This window comes from Felis catus, chromosome C1, assembly GCF_018350175.1.
Source record: "Felis catus isolate Fca126 chromosome C1, F.catus_Fca126_mat1.0, whole genome shotgun sequence".
In the NCBI taxonomy this organism is placed as follows: Eukaryota; Metazoa; Chordata; class Mammalia; order Carnivora; family Felidae; genus Felis; species Felis catus.
Genome location: NC_058375.1, coordinates 52308146 through 52327604, shown reverse-complemented (window position 1 = coordinate 52327604; position 19459 = coordinate 52308146). Strand labels below are relative to the sequence as shown.

The window sequence follows — 19459 nt, the reverse complement described above, 5'->3', positions numbered from 1 at the left end:
ACCCCAGGACTTGTAGGAAAAGAAATAAAATCAGCAATTTATTCTCTTTAACCCAGTATGAATTGCAACTCAATTGGAAGGCTTACAGAATGCCAGATTTTGATCTTTGCTTTGTTTTGGTACTGAAGGACCAAGAAGATTGGTCCTTTTGTTTCACAATGTTGCATAAAGAGACGGAGAGGAGAAGAAATGCAGCCAGTGAAGTACCTTGTAACCTGACTGGAGACCAACACTTGGAAAAGGGCCATAAGCCTGAATGGTGTTTAGAAAGGTGAGAAATTGATGTAGGTTGGATGAGGTAGTAGGGAAGGTCATGTAAGTGGGACTTCAGGATAATATTTGGACAGACAAAGAGGAGGAGGGAGAGCACAAAAAGTGGGGTCTAAGGGTCTTGAAACATCCCCCAGCATACCACGCTCCCCTTTTCCAACACACTACAATTTATGCAGACATCTTCATGGACAAGGACATATTTTTAATTTCTTGATCACCTAGCAACTTAGTTCCACCCTAATGATCTCCTCTCATTTAACCTTAATAAATCATAACTTGTTGCTATAGAAAACTCGGGCCCATTAAAGAGAAAGATTTAATGCCATGCTGACACCTCCTCTTACAGAAAGACGAAAAACTGACTCGCTGCACCATTATTTCTTCCCAGAAATGAAAACATTTATAAAAGTTTCCTTGACCACGGAGGGAAGAAACACATGTTTATCACTCTGTTTAATCTCTACAGACTCAGTGACCATGCTGCCGGGGAGGCCCCAAACTTCCTGTCACGGTGGATGTGATCCTCTGAAAGTAAAATTAGCCCTCCTCAGCTAAGCATGCTCACTGCTTTTCCAATGTGTACACTTCACCAGGGTTGTTATAAATAAATTGCATCTTGATTTAGGACACATCAGCTACCGTTGCTATTTCAGTCCTGCCTTAGCAAGTCTGTGCTTTCCCTGCAAGTAATGTTTACAGGAAAGAAAATGGTAGCACAGGGCCACGCACTTACCGGTCCCAAAGCTCTCCTCCCCACAAAGGGACAGTTTGCTCGCATCCATCAAATTCCCAAAAAACTTCCAGCCAGTTGGGGTCTCATACAAAGCGATCTTTGTAGCATTAGCCACCCTTCAAAGGCATGAAATCAAAGTTACATCACAGCAGGACTGTTAGCTTAGCCACGTGAGGGATGGAAAATAGCAACCGTTATTGTAATCAAGGGTCCCATTTAGCATTGCTCAGAGGTACACATAATTCTAAGATTGGTGGAAAATCGTAGGAGAAAACTTGTGCACAATGGACTATTATATGTGGAATCAGAGGAGGGAGTAAAAGAGGAAGGAGAAAGAATTAATTCAGGTCACTAAGTTTAGTACTTTAGAAGAAGCAACAGTAGCGAAATGTGCAAGGCTACTTTTTTAGGCTATTTAATGTTTTGGTTAGAGACTGCATCTATACCCATTCCATAAAGAACAAAACAATGACGTTTTGATGCACTTATAATCACAGAATCATAGAATATTGAGTTTAGAGGGTCACCATTTTACAGAAAAGGAAACAGGGTCTAGGATGTTATGTGACCAGCCCAAGGTCACACAGCCAGGATGACCAATGGCCTGCTATTCAGGTGCCCCGTCAATGCTCCTTTCATTTCACCAGAGGCCCAGAAAGGACAGGGTGCAGTAGGTCTCCCATTTGTAGTGACTTCCCCACACTGTTCCTTGGTCCTCTCTCGCCTCTAACACATCTTTTACTCCTATATATCTGTAGACTATTTAAAACCTTTAAGTGATCTCTTTTTAAAAGATCCCTTTCCCTCTGAAAAGTAAGACTAATCTACATTTCATTCACTGTTTTAATAAGTTCTGCCTTCCAGAATGCTTGCCTTATTACTAGCAAAGTAATGTCATGTTTAGATTCTAACATCTGAGGAAAATTAAATCCATAATTTTGAAAGTGAAAGTACAATAAACCTTTACCTGGGTAATGAGATATTTCCATTGTGGTTCTATGTGTATTATCGATTTTTTCCAAAAATTAGAATTAAGCTGCTCTTGGATGACATAGACATGATTTCAGGATCTGCTAAGTCTAATTACAACAGCCTGGCCGAGATCAGCTCACAACTTCAGATGCAGGATGTGGAGGCAGAAGCACCAGCCTCTAATTCTAGCTCTGATTTAGCTGTGGGGTCCTCGACAAGACAGCTAACCTCTCTGACCTTCAGGTCCCTCTTCTTTAGGGTAAGGATTGCTGTGGCTCTGTGTAGACTAGAAATCACTCTATGAATATTAGTCATTACCTTCTTCTTAGCTGAAGGGAAGTCAGCACTAATTCTGTAACACACACATATGTGCGCGCACACACACACACACACACACACACACACACACACACACAGTGGGAAACTACTACATGGTCCAGCTGGGCCAATTAGGAGCCACGGTTCTGGGTTCAAATCCTCACTTGGCCATTTACTAGCTGGGTGACTTTGAGCAAGTTACTTAATTTCTCTGTCCTTTTGTTTTCCCACCTGTAAAGCAGGGCTATAGACTAAATTGACCTCGTGAGGTTGTTCTGATAATTAAATGACTTCAAACATAAAATACTTAGTGTCTCACACAAGGCAATGTTCAATAAATACTAGTTATTACTATAAGAACCTAGATGTATCCATTCTGCTTTCTTCTCTGACCTTGACCTTTTATTCAGTCACTCATTCCTTATCCATTCATTCTGCAAACATTTGCTGGGCATCTAACATGTTCTAATTAACATTCTTCCTAGTCCTCATTTATTATTTCTTATATTTTTCAATTGTTTTAGATGTGATCTCACAAGCCACCTCAAAGCCTTTGTAAATGAGGGGACATGTAATAAATAGATAAACAAATAAGCAAATCAGAGATATCAAGTGTTTATTGTCACTGGGTCCTTTCTTTCTCATAAAAACTGAATTTTCTTTGATTTTCTTTAACTATTTGAGCTTTCTATCTATTTGGATTTGGGATAAATGAACATTTGTTGTGTTTGTGCATGGATGGGCATCCAGCCAGGAATGGATGGGGAATGTTTCTTTATACACTGATCTTATTTCAGATTGCTCTCTCACTCTGTGTGCACACCTGCTAAAGGACAGTGATGATTCTCTAGAACGATGTCTTTGGTACAACAGGGCTGCCATCTGTGCATTTCTTCATTAACATTCAGTGGTTCATTTCCTAAAAAGGTGTCTGTATGGGGGCGTGTGTGGTCTACTATGTGCCAGGCATACTATGGACAGGCAAAGTTTAGGACAGAGAATAAGACAGTCTTTTCTCTGTAGAAGTTTACAGTCTAGCAGGGCAGACAGTCAAGCAAACAAGCTATCAGAACAGGGTGGTAAGTGCTGGAATGGAAGAAGTGCAGTGTAGTAAGGAAGCACAGAGAGGGGGATATCTAATCCAGAAAAAGCCCACCCATTCCTTCATAAAACAAACACTTATATCTGGAATATAAAAACAAAACAAAGAGACTCTTAAATAGAGAGAACAAATTGGCGGTTCCCATAGGGGAGGGTCGTGGGGGGATGGTAAAAGAGGTAAAGGGGATTTAGAGGTACAAGTCACAGAGATGAAAAGTACAGCATAGGGACTATAGTCAGTACTACTATAATAACACTGCATGGTGACCGATGGGGATGACACTTATTGTGGTGAGCATTGAGTAATATACAAAACTGTTCTATCAATGTGTTGCCCACCTGAAACTAACAAAACATTGCATATTAATTATACTTCAATTAAAAAAAATTTAATAAAACAAACATTTAGCACATACTATGCATCAGATGCCCAGGCTGCAAGGGGAGGAAGACAGTTCTAGACACAGAAGAGCCTGGTGAGGGCCAAGGGACTGGAGAGACCTACCGGTCCAGGGCCCCACTGGTGGGCATGCTGCGGGCAAAGCCTCGGACCCCAGTTTGCTGGAAATACGGAATGCTGAAGATGTTGGCAGCAATGACAGCCACGGAGTCTGACGGGTTGACAAAGAACCCGTGCTTGCCCAGAATCATGTTTCGATCCTTTGAGAGAAGGGGGATTCAAAGGAAGAGCTTTTAATCAAACTGCTGGAAAAACAATCTTACATGGGGAGGGAGGGAATGGGAAAGGGTAATAAAACTCTAATTTATAAAACTTAAAACTGATACCTTTATTCCTACTGGGTTCTAAACACTGGACTTTGTTTCTAACGGATCTATACAGTGCCACTGCACCAAAGGCATCCCCATGCCAAAAAACTAAAACTGTTTTCAATTAAGTGTATGCACAAACTCCTTCTGAACAAAAACTCTGTTCTCCCTCCAGAGGCCAGCTGACTTTAACCTCCCAGACCTCTTCCAAACTCTGGAATCCATCACCTCTCTCCCAGAGGAGAGAAGAGATCGAAACAAGAGAGAAAATGTTGGCTATTCACATAGTTTGGTGGGTCTACCAGACATCTTTTGAGGAACAAAGCAGACTTCTTCAGGAAAGGGCACCTAAATCACGGTCCCGCCATTGGATACAGGACCCAGCAAAACATGCTGCCACCTTCACTACTTCCTTGATGCCTGGTATGCAGGAAATACTCAAGTAACTCAGCATATGGAGGAAAAAACTCTCATCACACACTGCTGCAGAAAGATGCATTGCAAAATAGTCTCTTCAGGGATCCTTTTCATTTTTCAAAATTTTGATATGGAGAAATTTGATTTTTAGGAAGTAATGGATTCTAGCTGAATTTAAAGGACAAGAGCAGTAAAAATATTTTTTCAGCTAAGGAAATACATGTAGTGCCTCTCTCTGAGACACCAAGAATACAAAACCACTTAAATTACATCTATCCTTTGTCTGCTATGTATTCACCAATATAAATAAAACAGCCTGCTTAGTAAAAGTATTAATTGTAGAGGAGGAATAAAAGGTTTACTGTCTCATTATAGTTTTATCATTCAACCAATGAGAATGAACAAATGGATATATTATAAGGCCAAAATGCCTTCCAGGGGTTGAATAAACCTAGGATGGGTTTCTAGAACCAGACCAGCTCATGAAGCACCATTCCATCGTAACTGAGCCCTGATCACCCTGCCACCCTTAGAAAATCTGAATGTCTAAAATTAAGCACATGGGTTGTATTTCAAGGACTCATTTGTGTTCAAGAGGGTCTTCTAACAATTTAGCCCTGACCCTATGGTGCAACAAGGACTCCTCGACTATCACTCATTCACCGAGCCCACAAGACCTGACAGAAGCAGCCTGCTTCTTCCTCCTTTGTAGGAACAAAGGGTACTGGCCTATACCAGAGTTCACTTCAATGTACTTGTACCCACCCCATCTCCATCAAAAGCAGCCCCAAAGTCGTGCTCTCCTGTCTTCATGGTCTCCACCAGGTCAGCAGCGTAAGTGAGGTTGGGGTCAGGGTGGTGGCCTCCAAAGTCTTCCAGAGGAACACAGTTAACTGCTGAGTTCGCAGGGGCACCGAGTTCTTCGCAGAGGATCTTCTTCACATACGGTCCCACGACTACGTAAAATGTGAAATGAAGAATCAGAAAATAGAACTTATTAAAGTATTAGAAGACTGGGGGAGGAGGTGGAGGTGTTCTAAGGAGAATGGCATGGACAATGAGAACATGAAAACTATATTCAGGGGCCAGTGGAAAGGTAAGACTCACTAGGATAGAAGGTTTTGCAAAAAGAAATAATGAGAGATTCGGTTGGAAAAGGTGGGGCTAGTTGATGAAGGAGAATGGGGCAAGGGAGGGGAGTTAACTTCTATGAAGGCCCTACTATAACCCTTTGCAACCATTTTCTCACTCTTTCAAAAACAAAAAAAGCTCACAATGTGGTAGAGCTTAGTGCTTACGAGCTTGGACTCTAGAATCAGAATGCGTGGATTCAACTCCCAGCTCAGTTAATCATTGACTGTACAACTTTGGTAAAGTTATTTAATCTCTGTGTGTCTCCATCTACCCTATCTGCAAAATGAGGATAATAACAGTAGCTACCTAACAGGGCTGGTGTGAGGATTCAATGAGTTAATAAATATGAAGCCCTGAGAACAGTACCTGGCACGTAGGTTATAAATGTTTGCATTATGATTATCACCTCTACTTTATAGATAAGAAAACTGGTCTGAGATGAAGCCATTTGCCCAAACTTACATATCTAGTAGGAGTGGGAGCTGGGATTCAGAGCCCTAATCTCTTAACTGTATCCAGCTATAGGACAAACTGGTTAAAAACACAAACAACAAACCAAAACAACAAACCAAAACAATAACAACAACAACAACAACAACAACAAAAAGAGGGGTGCCTGGGTGGCTCAGTTGGTTAAGCGTCCGATTTCAGCCTAGGTCATGATCTCATTGTTCCCGAGTTCAAGCCCTGCATCGGGCTCTGTGCTGACACCTCAAAGCCTGGAGCCTGTTTCAGATTCTGTGTGTGTGTGTGTGTGTGTGTGTGTGTGTCTCTCTCTCTCTCTGCCTCTCCCCCACTCATGCTGTATCTCTCTCTGTCTCAAAAATAAATAAAACATTAAAAAAAAAGAAGAAGAAAGAAAAACAGAACTACCAACCACAGGAAAAAAAAGGTCACATACTTTTATGGTGACATTTTATACAACTACCAAGAACCTTCATCTCTAATATGCTAAGAATGTGTTTTCATCAAGGAAGGTACTGACACCCATAGAAGCCACAGAGGTCAGAACAGTGGAGAATATGCCTCTCCAGTGATTGGGGCCACATGTTAAGGATACTATGGACACACCACAGAAAAAGGTCAAGGCAGCCAGGGAGGTGAAGGATATAGAAACTGAGGCGTTAAAGGAATACCTGAATGTCCAGGAGAATGAAGTATACTTCATGACCAGCTTTTCCTACCCCATCTACCACCACAAGCCCTTTCTTTTTATTTATTTATTTTTTTATTTCAAGTTTTTATTCAAGCTTCAGTTAGTTAACATCTAAAGCCTATTCTTAAGCCATTCTCCTCATTTTTCTAACATAACATCTTTTAAGCCTTCATGTCTTTGCTACAGCCATTGCCTCAGCTGGAAATGACTACCCTAGATCCTTCTTTCATGAAACAGTTGGTTGCCAACTTCTTCCAGGAAACCTTTCTTGATACGGCCAGTCAAGTTATGCCTTCTTCCACACCCCAAAGAGAATACTTGAAATTTTATCTAACCCTCATTTTGTTGGCCTGGCGGTAGTTTTTGACCCATCCCATCTCTCCAGGCATTGCAAGCTCTTTGAAGGAAGTCTTCTGCTGAGTCCCAGCCCACCATCCCCCTATTCACACATGTAGTAGGTACTCAATACACACTTGTTGAATACTTTGAAATGACAGAATAGCTTTTGTCTAAATAAGGAAGTAGACCCATTCTGTGAGACTCCAGAGGCAAGCTAGGACTCAACAGTAAAGTTCCAGGGATAGAAGATTTCAGCCCACTGAAAGAAGGTTTTTTTTTTTTGTTTTACAGAGAAAGGGGGAAGGAGAGTGAGTGGGGGAGGGGCGGGGGGAAAGGGAAAGAGAATCTTAGGCAGGCTCCATGTCCAGCACAGAGCCCAATGCCAGGCTTGATCTCGTGATCTGAGCAGGAATCAAGAGTTGGATGCTCAACTGACTGCCACAGAAGAAGGTTTTCTGTGGTTTTACAGGGTAACAGGAGGCCCTGAACAACATCATTGAGAGGGTTCAATCACAGACAGAAAGTTTTCCCCACTAGGGAAAATCCTTCCCACTCAAAGATTCTAAAATTCTAAATTTATTGCAAAACAAATAAACAACCTAAGTGCTTGGAATTCCCATATTCCAACATGTGAGACAGTTTCATGGTTCTAATTCACAATGATGGCTGCTATCTCTGCTGACCTGGCCATGCACCCAGAGAGGAAGAAGAGGGAGAGATACCCAACTGTTGTTCTGGAATTTAATCCTCAGCTTGCTCTTGTAGGCTCTGCTCTTCTAAGAAAAGGTACATGTGGGGGCAGCTGAGTGGGGTATGGGACTCACAAGCATGTTTACTTCATCTAGCAAATGATACCTCCCCCTTGGAATAGATGGGGGGTGTGCAGGAAGAATGTAAGGTATCTTCTGAGGGGAAGGAAGAGTCCATAAAAACAGTTGCATGTTATTCAAGGCCTGATACTTAATGTGGAAACTCTGACCTTCGCACTACCTTACCATGAGGAATGTCTCTCCTATTTTTGCTGTGTACAGTTAGATTTTCATCTATGTGAATAATGCTCTGAAATGGTTGCAAAATCACTATTTAAAAACCATGAAACAGGGGCGGCTCAGTTGGTTAAATGTCCAACTTCAGTTCAGGTCATGATCTCACAGTTCATGAGTTCGAGCCCTGCGTCAAGCCCTGTGCTGACAGCTCACAGCCTGAAGCCTGCTTTGGATTCTGTGTCTCCCTCTCTCTGCCCCTCCCTTGCTCGCTCTCTCTCTCTCTCTCTCTCTCTCTCTCTCAAGAATAAATAAACATTAAAGAAAATCAATAAAAACCGTGAAACAGTCTTGAGAAAAGGCTTGTTAAAGCATCACGATATGCAAGGTAAAAAGCAGCTCCATATCTTTGAGAGAAGGGAAGGGAAGAAAACTGGCTCCTTACCACCATGCATGGCATCTATACGAATCTTTAGTCGGTTTGGACCAGAAAGCAGTTCCTTCAGTGCGTTGAAGTCAAAGATGTTTCTCAGCATTGTAGCATAAGCTTCCACAGAGTCCACAATTTCCACTGTGAGAACAAGCAACATTAAAAGATGGGGGAGCCAAACACATGAAGAAATAGTATCCTCTGAAATGATTCTACTGCTGTAAACCCACAATAGCTATTTTAAAAGGACAATTATCGAGGAATGTGTTCCAATGTGCCCGGGCTGTCACATGATCTCTTACTCAGTACCAACCATTTTGCTGAGAGGTAAATGTTATTAGTTCTATTTTATAGACAAGAAGATGAGAAAGCTTAAACTCTGAAAGGCTGAGTAACTTGCCCACACAGCTGGGATGGGGCACACAAGAGATTCGGACAGGGGTTTGCCTGGCTAGAAGCTCAGCTATGCTGCCACATTGACTCTTTGCCCATCACCATGAGAAGTGTATTTTGGTGTCATAAATAACAGAAAATGTAAGGCCCACTTTTCTTTCCTTTTTCTAGGCCCACTGCCATAAGACTTATTAATGGTAAAAAGCAGAAAAAAAAATTTTTAACAAACCACTTTTCACACACACTGCTAAAGGAGTAAGACAAATATAAGAACTTAGTCTTGCTGCCCTCGTTGGATGTCAGGGCACATCTGAACATTTTCAAAACATTAAGAGTTTAAGAAATTTCCTACTGGTGTTTTCCAAGCCCTAAGAATGTCTTCAAGATGTTCCAAGGCACCGCTTTATCTTTGTTAGGACGCGACTGCCAGCTCTCGATGGGTAGGTTCAAACAAAGAAATGTTTGCCATAAAATGGCAATCCAGAGGAGAGAGTACACGTTGGAACAGTCAAAACGTAAGTCGCATTACTAACCACCTCACCTTTGTTGTGTTGATATGAACAATGTTATAAACCTTTACTCCAACAATTATTAATACCTTGGCATTCTGCCCCTGCTGCCTATGCAGGGAGTTTCAATTTAGCCCCCTGAATGGCTTACTTTGATTTCACTGAATATTAAGGCAGGAAAAATAAAGAATCAAAGCCCGGGCTTTGGAATCCTTCACACCTGAGTCTGAATCTGGTTTGCCACTCACTCACTATAGGACCTTGAGCCTGAGATGTAAGCTCTTCTCAACTTTTGTTTCCTCATAGGGAAAAAGTGAATACAGATAGTGCTGCCTTCACAGGGCTCTCTAAGAATAAAGTGGGATAATGCTTGTTGAGAGTTTGGCATGTAACAAAAGCTCAATAAAAGTTAGCTATGAATGTAATCTTACAGGTCTTCTAGTCAAGGCTATTCACTTAATAGGTATGGAAGGCAAGGCCTAGACAGTTGGAAATGCTGCACCCAAAGTCACACGGCTGATTCCTGGCAGGGCCCAGAGAGCCCAGGTCTCTAGGCTCCTAGACCCAATTCCAGACCTGCTAAACAATGTATGCAAAGCTTAGTGACCACAGTCTTTCCAAAACTGAAGATCTACTTTATTAAAACTTGGAAAGTCCAACTGCTTAAGGTGGAAATAGGGGGGCAAGAGGGGAGGAAAGTCAACATGCCTGTGAATGGTTTGAACTTGTTTTCCAGGTCAAACTGCTGCTTTCCCAGAACTCCAAGGTCTATTTTCAGGTCAGGGCAAATTGCATATTCTTCAATTGTCTTGCTGATTTGGAAGATTTTATCAGTTATTGCTTCTGGAGCAGGACCTGGAAATCAAACAGTGAACCATGGGGTCATTTTGTGGGACTGACATGAAAATACAAAGAACACAGAGCTCGTCAACTCCTCTTCACTCACACATTTGCCATTTCATCATTTAGACAGCAAAGTATCAAAATTGTCGAAAAGAAAAATACCATGTTAATGATGATTTGTGCATGGCTTCTCATATTCAGGGACGACAGGATGAGAAGCATTCCACTTTCACCAAAATGAAACAAAGAACCCCCTTGTTAAGGATCAGAACCAGAACACTGGCCTTCCAAGGCCTTGGTTATTGGTTTATCCTAATGAACATAAATGGACTATCCTTCAAAATGACAGCAAACTCACCTCCATTGGAAATATTAAATTTGATTCCAAAATCTCCATTGGGCCCTCCCGGGTTGTGGCTGGCTGTCAGAATGATCCCACCAATGGCTTTGATCTTTCTAATGATGCAGGATACAGCAGGAGTAGAGAGGATCCCATTCTGCCCAATAACCAAGCGACCAATCTAAGAGAAGAAATCCAGACACACACTTTAACACCAATAAACCCAGAACTACTGCACAGAAACAACAGAATAGGCAGAGGAACAAAGAAGTGAACCAGAAAAGATGTTCTTTAATGAACATCCACAGCTTGGATTACTATTATTTTATTACAAAGTAGAATACCGTGTTGAATAACATTATTATTGAAGTAGAATCAGCATTGCTGAACAAGGCCATCCTTTCAGATAGTTTTTGGGGACTTTATAGTTTTAAAATAGTATATGGTCTGGGGGAGCTATAAGGCTCTGGCAAGAAAACACAGAGCATTTGAAACACAGTCTTTCCAGACCAGGTTCATAATTTTCCCTGAAACATTGTTAGAAAACCCACATTTTTATCCAGTTCAATCATACTTTCAAGCCACACTGGGGGAGGATATAAATTTAGCTAGTTAAAGAAATCCTACCCAAAGAGAAGCCTTTTTTGTAAACTAAAAAAAAAAAAAAAAAAAAAAAAATAAGTAAAAAGGGCAAGCTTTACATTGAAGAGTTTTACAAAATCTGTCTCAAATTTATCTTTCCTGTCAAGACTTGATTTTGATATGGTGGTCTCCCCAAAGCAGGATACACCTACCTATGTGAGGGTGTATGTGGATTGCCTGCTGGCCCTAAGGCAGAAGGTGCTGGGGGTTATTACTGAGTAAACTGGCCAGAACCACCCACAGGGAAGGGCTACAGGTGGCACTTCACTGCATTCTTAACTTGCCTTCCCTTATCTCTCACAGATGCTATCAGCATGGCTCCCAAATCTTCCTTCACTAAAATGTAATTTATATTTGTTTCAACACGACCCACGTTGGGAAAGAAGGAAGAAGTTCTATCAGTTCCTTGAACATACTTGGAGAAAATGCAGCCACTACATAAATAGATTTATAAAATGAGGAGTCTGCCCTCCTTCCATTCTCCCTTCTGAGAGAAGGGACAGGAATGTTTTTGAATTTTCTATTTGTTATTTCTTTTGGCCCCACCTAAATAAACATGCTTGAAGAAATGACTTATGGTGGAAGATGTGTCTGATGATACCTGGAATCCCTGGTAAAGTTTGTCTGGGACTGTTACCTTTGCCACACTATAAGTTACTGAAAACTTGACTGCCTTATCACCAACCCCTCCACTGTCAACCACCTCCCAGGAAGTAGCCTGGCTCTCATTTGTCCATCTCAGAACAGTTTTTGTTACACTAATACATTTGTTATGCCCTGCCTCCCTCAGGAAGTGGTAATGACCAGGGTAGGTGCTATAACTAGTCTCCTCCATAGACTAGAGGGACCAGCAGATGATGTGAAATCAATATTAATGATTATCACTGGGCGCAGAGTGCTTTCTAAAAACCCATGGCATTTTCAATTAATTACCATATATGTTCCCTAGTACTGTTGTGTAGATGAAGAAGGTCCAGAGTTATGATGCTGCCCATTTGTCGATTCTTCCATCCATCCAAAAGCAATCACAACAAGTGCTTATGGAAAGGTGGTATGGGAGGCACTGGGATAGACGACAGGACACGGTCACATGGCAAATTAGTGGCCATAGCTGGGAGAAGCACTGAAACCTGCCTCAATACAGAGAGAAGAGTAACAACTCACCCTTCTAGCACTTTCCAGGTGTGGTTCTGATAAAGTGAGAGTTTATGGTGGAGTAGTTGTGTAATTTTAACAGGAGGGCCTTAATTAAGAAAGGCAATTTAATCAGTCAGAGTGTCTGGTGGAGTTATCTGGAAATTGTACTTGCGCATCAAGCATACTGACTTTTACTAGGGGTTTATATGTATTTTGTGTGGAAAGGGAGACTGATAAATGAATCTTAAGCTGTACCACCCAGGTCACCCCTTATTCTACCATTCTGTATGGTAAGATCTGCAGTCAGTAATGGTCCAAGACTGAGGGGATAATACCAGGGGTAAGAGTAGGAAAGTCAAGAGACAGAAAGGAGGTCTGCAGTACCTTCTTTCTCTTGAGCCCAGGAAGAGGTACAGCTGGTCAAAGTCTCTCCTTCCAGAGAAGACCCTCTCCTGTGAATCACCCTCAGGAATATTAATCCTCAACCTGATACTGAGGAGATATTACCCACCTTCCTTTAACAATGTCTAGAGCATTGCAACAGCTCCTGACTCAATCCCCCCTTTCTCTCTCCCACCTGTACCTCCCTTACTCTGCTCTGGCTGAATCCATCCTTCCAACTCAGGACCACCTAGTTCATCTGTTTTAAACCATAGTTCTTACTATGTCCTGCCTCTACTCAAAAACCTTCCCTGTAGAATACAATCCAGAAATTCCAATTCTAGCTATTGACACAAAAGAAAGCAAGGACTGAAACAGACAACTTGCACACCCATGTTCATTGCAGAATTAATCACAATAGCCAAAGGCCCATCAACAAATGATGGTATATGCATATACAAAATATGGTATATACATATAATGGAATATTATTCAGCCTGAAAAAGGAAAGAAATTCTGATACATGCCACAATATGGATGAACCTTGAAAACCCTATATACTAAGTAAAATAGGCCAGACACATATAGACAAGTATTGGATGATTCGATTTACATGAGGTACTTAGACGAGGCAAACTCATAGGCAGAAAGTAGAACAGAGGTTGCCAGGGGCTGAGGGAGGGGAAATGGGAAGTTATTGTTTAGTGGGTATAGTGTTTCAGATGGGATGAGAAAAAAGTTCTGGAAAAGGATAATGGTGACGGTTGCAGAATATTGTGAGTGTAATTAATACCACTGAAGTGTGCACTTAAAAATGGTTGATACACTAAATTCTGTGTTATGTATACTTTACCACAAAAAATAAAAAATTTTAAAAACAGAAAAAATCTTCCCTGGCTCCCAGTGTCTACCAACTTAGAGATCACTCCGTCTACGCGGTACTGAAAGTCCCCCATCAAACAGCTCTTCCTGCCCTTCCTTCCCCTTCTTGCTACTCTCTCCCTGAATAACAGAACTCACACTGCCAGGCTGGATACCTCGCTGTTTGCCCAGCATTTGATAGTCAAACATAACAGGAGCAAACTTAATTTTCCTTGCAATTAAAATAGGGCCTGGTGTTTTCCTATGTTTCACAAAACAAAAACAAAAAGAAAAACAAGTTCCATTTTCTTTGCCCTGCTAGTCATATACACATATTCTTATTTCTAAACATATCTCTAAGTTTAAAGCTCTGGAAGCCAAATGAGATATCAGTATTGTAAATGGGGCCCCACCAATGTCTTATTTTATACATTAAAATTTCCTATACTTTTTAGCTCCCAGAAGCATCATGAAAAAAAAAAAAAAACTCTTGTAAATGCAGACAGCTCTATGTAAATAAAAACAAAAGGAAACTTCTAACAAAGGCAAATTATATTTTACAATCCATAAATGCACAAAATGAAAGTGTAATAAAGAGAGAAAAAATGATATGATTTCCATTTTAGCTCACAAGGCTGAAAAGTCTTCCGAGAATCAGCCCAAGGGGGAAGTGGGTATCGACAGAGGTGAGGAAGGCACACTGACTCCTACCAAAATCTGTGGCAATACATTATCTTTCCTTGACATTTCCCCCTAATGCTCTGTCCACAATCAAAGGGACATTAAAATAGTCAGAAATGAGGATATGTTAGAAAAAGAAGAAATCGAACTATCTAGGATTTGATAGGTTTTATCAGATCAAAGTGCTTTATTGGTCCACTCATGTTTTAAGTAATCCAGTTCAGTTGCATGAGTGCTTTAAATGCAATACTATTTTAAATAAAGAATGCCCTTGAGAAGATTTGAAAATATTGCTTGGGCTGCCACAGCTCTAACAAATAGGCAGTTGCCATATTTAGTCAATTATTATCACTTAAATGCATTATTTAGCAAACCTTCAGATCGTAAATCTGAGCAAGTCTATAGGGTCTGCCTGAATTACACATTCCTACCACCTCTTCCACATCCTTCAGCTCCACACAAAAATGAAATGAAGCCAAATATATCACAGCAAAGGGGACAGTGTACCAGATCCACTCAACAATCTAGATATATGCGGAGAAATAATGTTCCTTTCATTCTTTCTCTAAAGATTAAAAGCATCTTAATACCGTTCCCTCCACAGCTCTCCTCAAAGGTGAAATTTATAGCATGTCACATTTTATCTTAAAAATGTGTATGCTTCATAATAATTTCATATTTGAGTGCTTTATCAGCAATTTTTACATGAGAGGCATTCAGATTCTGAAAGTGGGTATGAAGGAAACTTTGCATTATAACTACAATCATTTTTAAATTTCATTTGGTGGTGTGTTTTTGTTTTTAATTTGGGTTTTGCAATCATACCTGCTCGGCGTATTATTGAAAGAGACTGACGATGAATGTCTAACATATTTGGTTGCCATGCTAAATTTTTATGTTCTCAGAACCAGAATCACTCCCAGAAAGGAAATACAACAGATTTTTAAAATTTATGAGTTCTGAGGGGCTGTGTGCCCCAAATTATTGCTAAGTATAACCTAAAACACTAAAAATATATTTTTGGTCCCACAGAGGAATCTGCAGAGCAAAAACAGCAATGTCCTGATGCCCACCTTACAGCAAATCAGTGGGACTGTGCAAATTGTTAGATTATCAAGATCAATGCTTTCTGGCACAAGATTCCTTCTGATTTGGTTAATTCAGGCAAGGCAGTTTTTCACAATGCAGAGCTGTTAGCAGAGCCTCCTTATATTATAGTCTTACAGGAGTTATTAACTCTACCCTGCTGCACAAATTCACTGCACACAGGGCTTCTTTGTGTCCAAGGTCATTATAAGCAGGTTCCCCTGTAACAGGTCCTCTTGGTAGGCTTATACCTAACATTTTCCAATCCCCTCCTGGCATTTCTGCATGACTACCAGGATCCACAAACAACAGCATGCCCTGGCTTTTGTTTTCCTGTTTGACAAGTGACTGAACTTCAACAAGGAAGCCATTGAAAGAAAACAAAATCCTCCTCTCTCTACTACTCATTGGAGCTTTCTTACATAGGATAGGGTACCCCTCGGGACTAGTTAGAATGTAGATAAGACAGCTTAAGGCTGGGGGTGTGCTTTAAATGTCTAAAAGGCAACAGGTATTTTTTCAAGCAAGAGGCACAGAGTACAACAAAGAGCCGAACTTACATTCCCATATCCCAATGTGACTAATGTAATTTCAGGAGTAATATTACGAAACACATTCTCTGAAGTCACAATGAAACACTAACTGGATGTTAGTAGAACTGAAGTGTATATAACATACAAATCTGTGTACTCTTGTATATTTCTGCAAAATGAAGAAAGAAACATATGTGGAGAGCCAGAAACATAACAATACTTATCATATACCAACCCCATTAGCGGCCGCCATCTGCACTATTGTTTCTATCGCCGATTTATTAAAATACCTCCCATCTCCACCAACTACCAGTGAGGATCCCTGGCGATCTTTAAGGTCTATGGAAAAAAATAGACTCTGGATGAAATTCTCCAGATAACATGGCTTCGCCTCAAAACAATAGGTTTTCTTCCGTAATCCACTAGTTCCTGGTTTCTGGTCATAGTAGGGAGCAGTAGCAAAAGTCAACAGAGGGAGAGGACCTTCTTCCATTTTTCTGTATTTTCCAGAAATCCATTCATCAAAATCACTCATCTTTCATTTTCACCACTTGGCTCAAAGAGGGTGTCCAGAAAGCAGTCAGGGGTCCTCAAAATAGTCTGTCTGAACCTGAAGCTGCAACAGTGTCATCTGAGTAAGTAAATAGAGGTCGTGCCTGGATGAGGAAGCTGGGTTAATTCCTTGCTGTCGTCACCCCTTGAGAAAAGTTAAGGGCCACACACCCACCCACACCCACACACAAAGCACAACTTCCAAGCTGTTTTGGTGAGGACACTTCTGCCCACATAACCACGTCAAATACCCTTCAATTATTTTTGCTTCATTTCCCCATTAGGTAGCTCCAAAGGATACTGCTTGTGGCAGACGTCAGTCACAAACACCAGATGGCTGCCAGACTCCACTCTCAGAGCCCAGGCAGCGATGGAGCAAGTCCAGTCCCAAGAAGCAGGCTCGTTGTTGAACAGGACACCCTGGTGTGGCTCCTTACAGCCCTTGAAGCAGAGTCTCTCTGGGCACTCACCACTGAGAAGGCCATCTGCTGCTACAGTTGTTCGATGCCATGTAGCAAGTTAAAGGTCAATCTTAAAATGGAAGTGAGGGATCTCGGTTACCTCTGGTTTCCTTACATCACATCATTTTGATACCCAAGCAATTTTTTACGTCTTGCATGCAATTCCAATTGGAAGAAAAACAGATTTATTCATTGCCCACCAAGGATTTAACAAAACAGTATTCAGCTCTTCTATCAAGAAGAAAAGATACCTACAAATATGCCCTGAATGGTCAATAGCTTGGTCATTCCCTTGACCTTATGGAAATGTGGGGATGGAGATGCACCAAATCCTTGAAAATGTGGGCAAAACAGGGAGGGGGAAAAATGTATACTTTTCTGAGTGCACGAGGTTTGATCAGGTTATTATCTGGAAAAATAATATGAACATAAGATTACATTTTGTGTCCTCATTTTCTCAGTTTTACAACAGACGTGGCTTTTAAGAACACATTTTTAGTGAAGCAGGTTAAGTCCTTTCTTTGCATTTGAAGAACCTAAGATGTTTGAAAATATTCTACCTGAATAAAGTTATTATCCAACCCCCATCTGATCCTTAAGATTTTATTAATAATCTACTTAAATGCATACACGTTCTTTACCTGGTTCAGCAGAAGCTGACAATTAAGGAGCTCCGCTGTCAAGGTTTTGGTGAACTTGCTAAGGATGTTTGAAAAGTCAACCAGCACCAGTTACGCCACATGTTTGGAGAGTCTGACATGCATTACAGTCCAGGTTTTCAAGTGAAACATGAATAACCCCTTGATAAACAAAATCTGAGGGGTGCCTGGGTGGCTCAGTTAGTTGGGCATCTGACTTCGGCTCAGGTCATGATCTCACAGTTCATGAGTTCGAGCCCCGCGTCGGGCTCTGTGCTGACAGCTCAGAGCCTGGAGCCTGCTTCGGATTCTGTGTCTCCCTCTCTCTCTGTCCCTCCCCCACTCACACTCTGTCTCTCTGCCTCTCAAAAAAAAATAAATAAAAATAAACATTAAAAAAAAATCTGAGCATTTTTCTGCTAATTTGTCAAGCCAGGTCCAAAAGCCAACAAGACTGGGAGCAGCAGACTGTCCTAAGGCAAGAACGTCCCTGTGGTTCAGGGGCTGCTCTGTGCAGGGCCAGCAGAATGAACAGGCCCAGGAGCTGGAGCCCACTGGCAAGGAAGCCTGGTCTCCTTCACGTGACAAATGGGGCTGGCCCACGTGCAGGGAAGACCTCGAGACATAACATTAAAAAATTCACAAGACCATGTCTATTTAGTTGAAGACCAGTCAGCCAACAGACACTTGTTACAGTTTATTTTGGGGTCTTAGTTTTTAAAAATAAAATTCTCTAGAAATTAATTTATGAGGCAAGCTTGCTGTATGAACAGTAGTTTACATACCTACTGTATTTCAACTTAAAATAAATGCATGCTTGATTCATTTTTTTTTTTAAAGTTTGGTGCTAAGTTTTCTGGTTTTAGGTACGTTTGCAAACTATACCAGTATATGTGTCTTGACATATTTAATAACAAATCAAGATTTATGAAATAGCAACCCAATAATCTTTTCATTGGGAATAATAGGGCAACCAACCACATAATTGGTAGTTTTCTTAACAAGAAATCCCAGGGTAGACTTAGGGGCATTTGGTCACAAGGGTGCTCCGACATCCCCAGCTGAAGCTTCTCTGCCCATATATTCCAGCATGTTCTCTGCTGGTGGTCTGCCACTCTCTCAGTGCAGCTCTTTCTGAAGCTGGAACCAAGAAAGTATCACTCTTCTGGGTTTTTTTTCCCCACGCATTGATTTTATTTACAGTTTCTGGTTAATGCAAATCAATTTCATAAAATGAGAAGTTATGAAGAATCAAGGCATAATTATGCAAATTCAGAATAGATGTTCAATGCAAAAATTACAAGCATAAAAGTGGGTTTGTTCACAACATGAGATCCAACAGATCTTGCCTCAAAGGATAGGAATCACTTGTTTGTTTGTTTTTTTTTCTTGAAGACTATGGCCACGTCACATGCTAGAACACCTCAGCTTACCAGTGAGGTGTTTTCTCATAGGAACCACAACGTGTTTCTAAAAATGTTTTTTTACACTGTAAAGTGTCCTAAAAGCTGCACTTTTCCAGAATCAAACCCGCTCTTGCACCTAGCACCGGTTGCTAACCATCTAAAAACTGATACAGAAAGTATTCCAAATGTAACTATTCTGATTCTTAAAAGTAAAAAACTTTTACAAGGTAGTTTAGAAAGAAATATTGCAAACCAGTAATGCTGGAGTTCTTCCAGTCTGAACCTTCCACATACTAGATACGCCACCTTAGGGTTGATGTCATTTCGGGATTTTTAAATCTACCTCCCCTGTAGATCATCTTCATATTAAAA

At 41.0% G+C, this 19459-nt stretch overlaps 1 protein-coding gene across 6 annotated transcripts in view; it reads right to left on the bottom strand.

Moving 5' to 3' along the window:
- Positions 1–19459, bottom strand: part of PGM1 (phosphoglucomutase 1) — a 69543-nt gene that overhangs the window by 24849 nt on the left and 25235 nt on the right. For 3 of the 6 annotated variants that reach the window (XM_019837155.3, XR_006584359.1, XR_006584360.1), the window contains exons 1-7: positions 16266–16740; positions 10728–10890; positions 10235–10381; positions 8640–8765; positions 5348–5538; positions 3903–4057; positions 1007–1122 (exon numbers count right to left, since the gene is read on the bottom strand). In XM_019837155.3, the coding sequence (XP_019692714.1) occupies positions 1007–1122; positions 3903–4057; positions 5348–5538; positions 8640–8765; positions 10235–10381; positions 10728–10890; positions 16266–16565 (1198 nt within the window). In that variant the 5' untranslated portion in view covers positions 16566–16740. Of the gene's footprint in view, positions 1–1006; positions 1123–3902; positions 4058–5347; positions 5539–8639; positions 8766–10234; positions 10382–10727; positions 10891–16265; positions 16741–16883; positions 17016–19459 lie in introns of those variants that run through there. The other 3 variants (XM_045035961.1, XM_045035960.1, XM_023258776.2) reach the window with 3 other exon arrangements.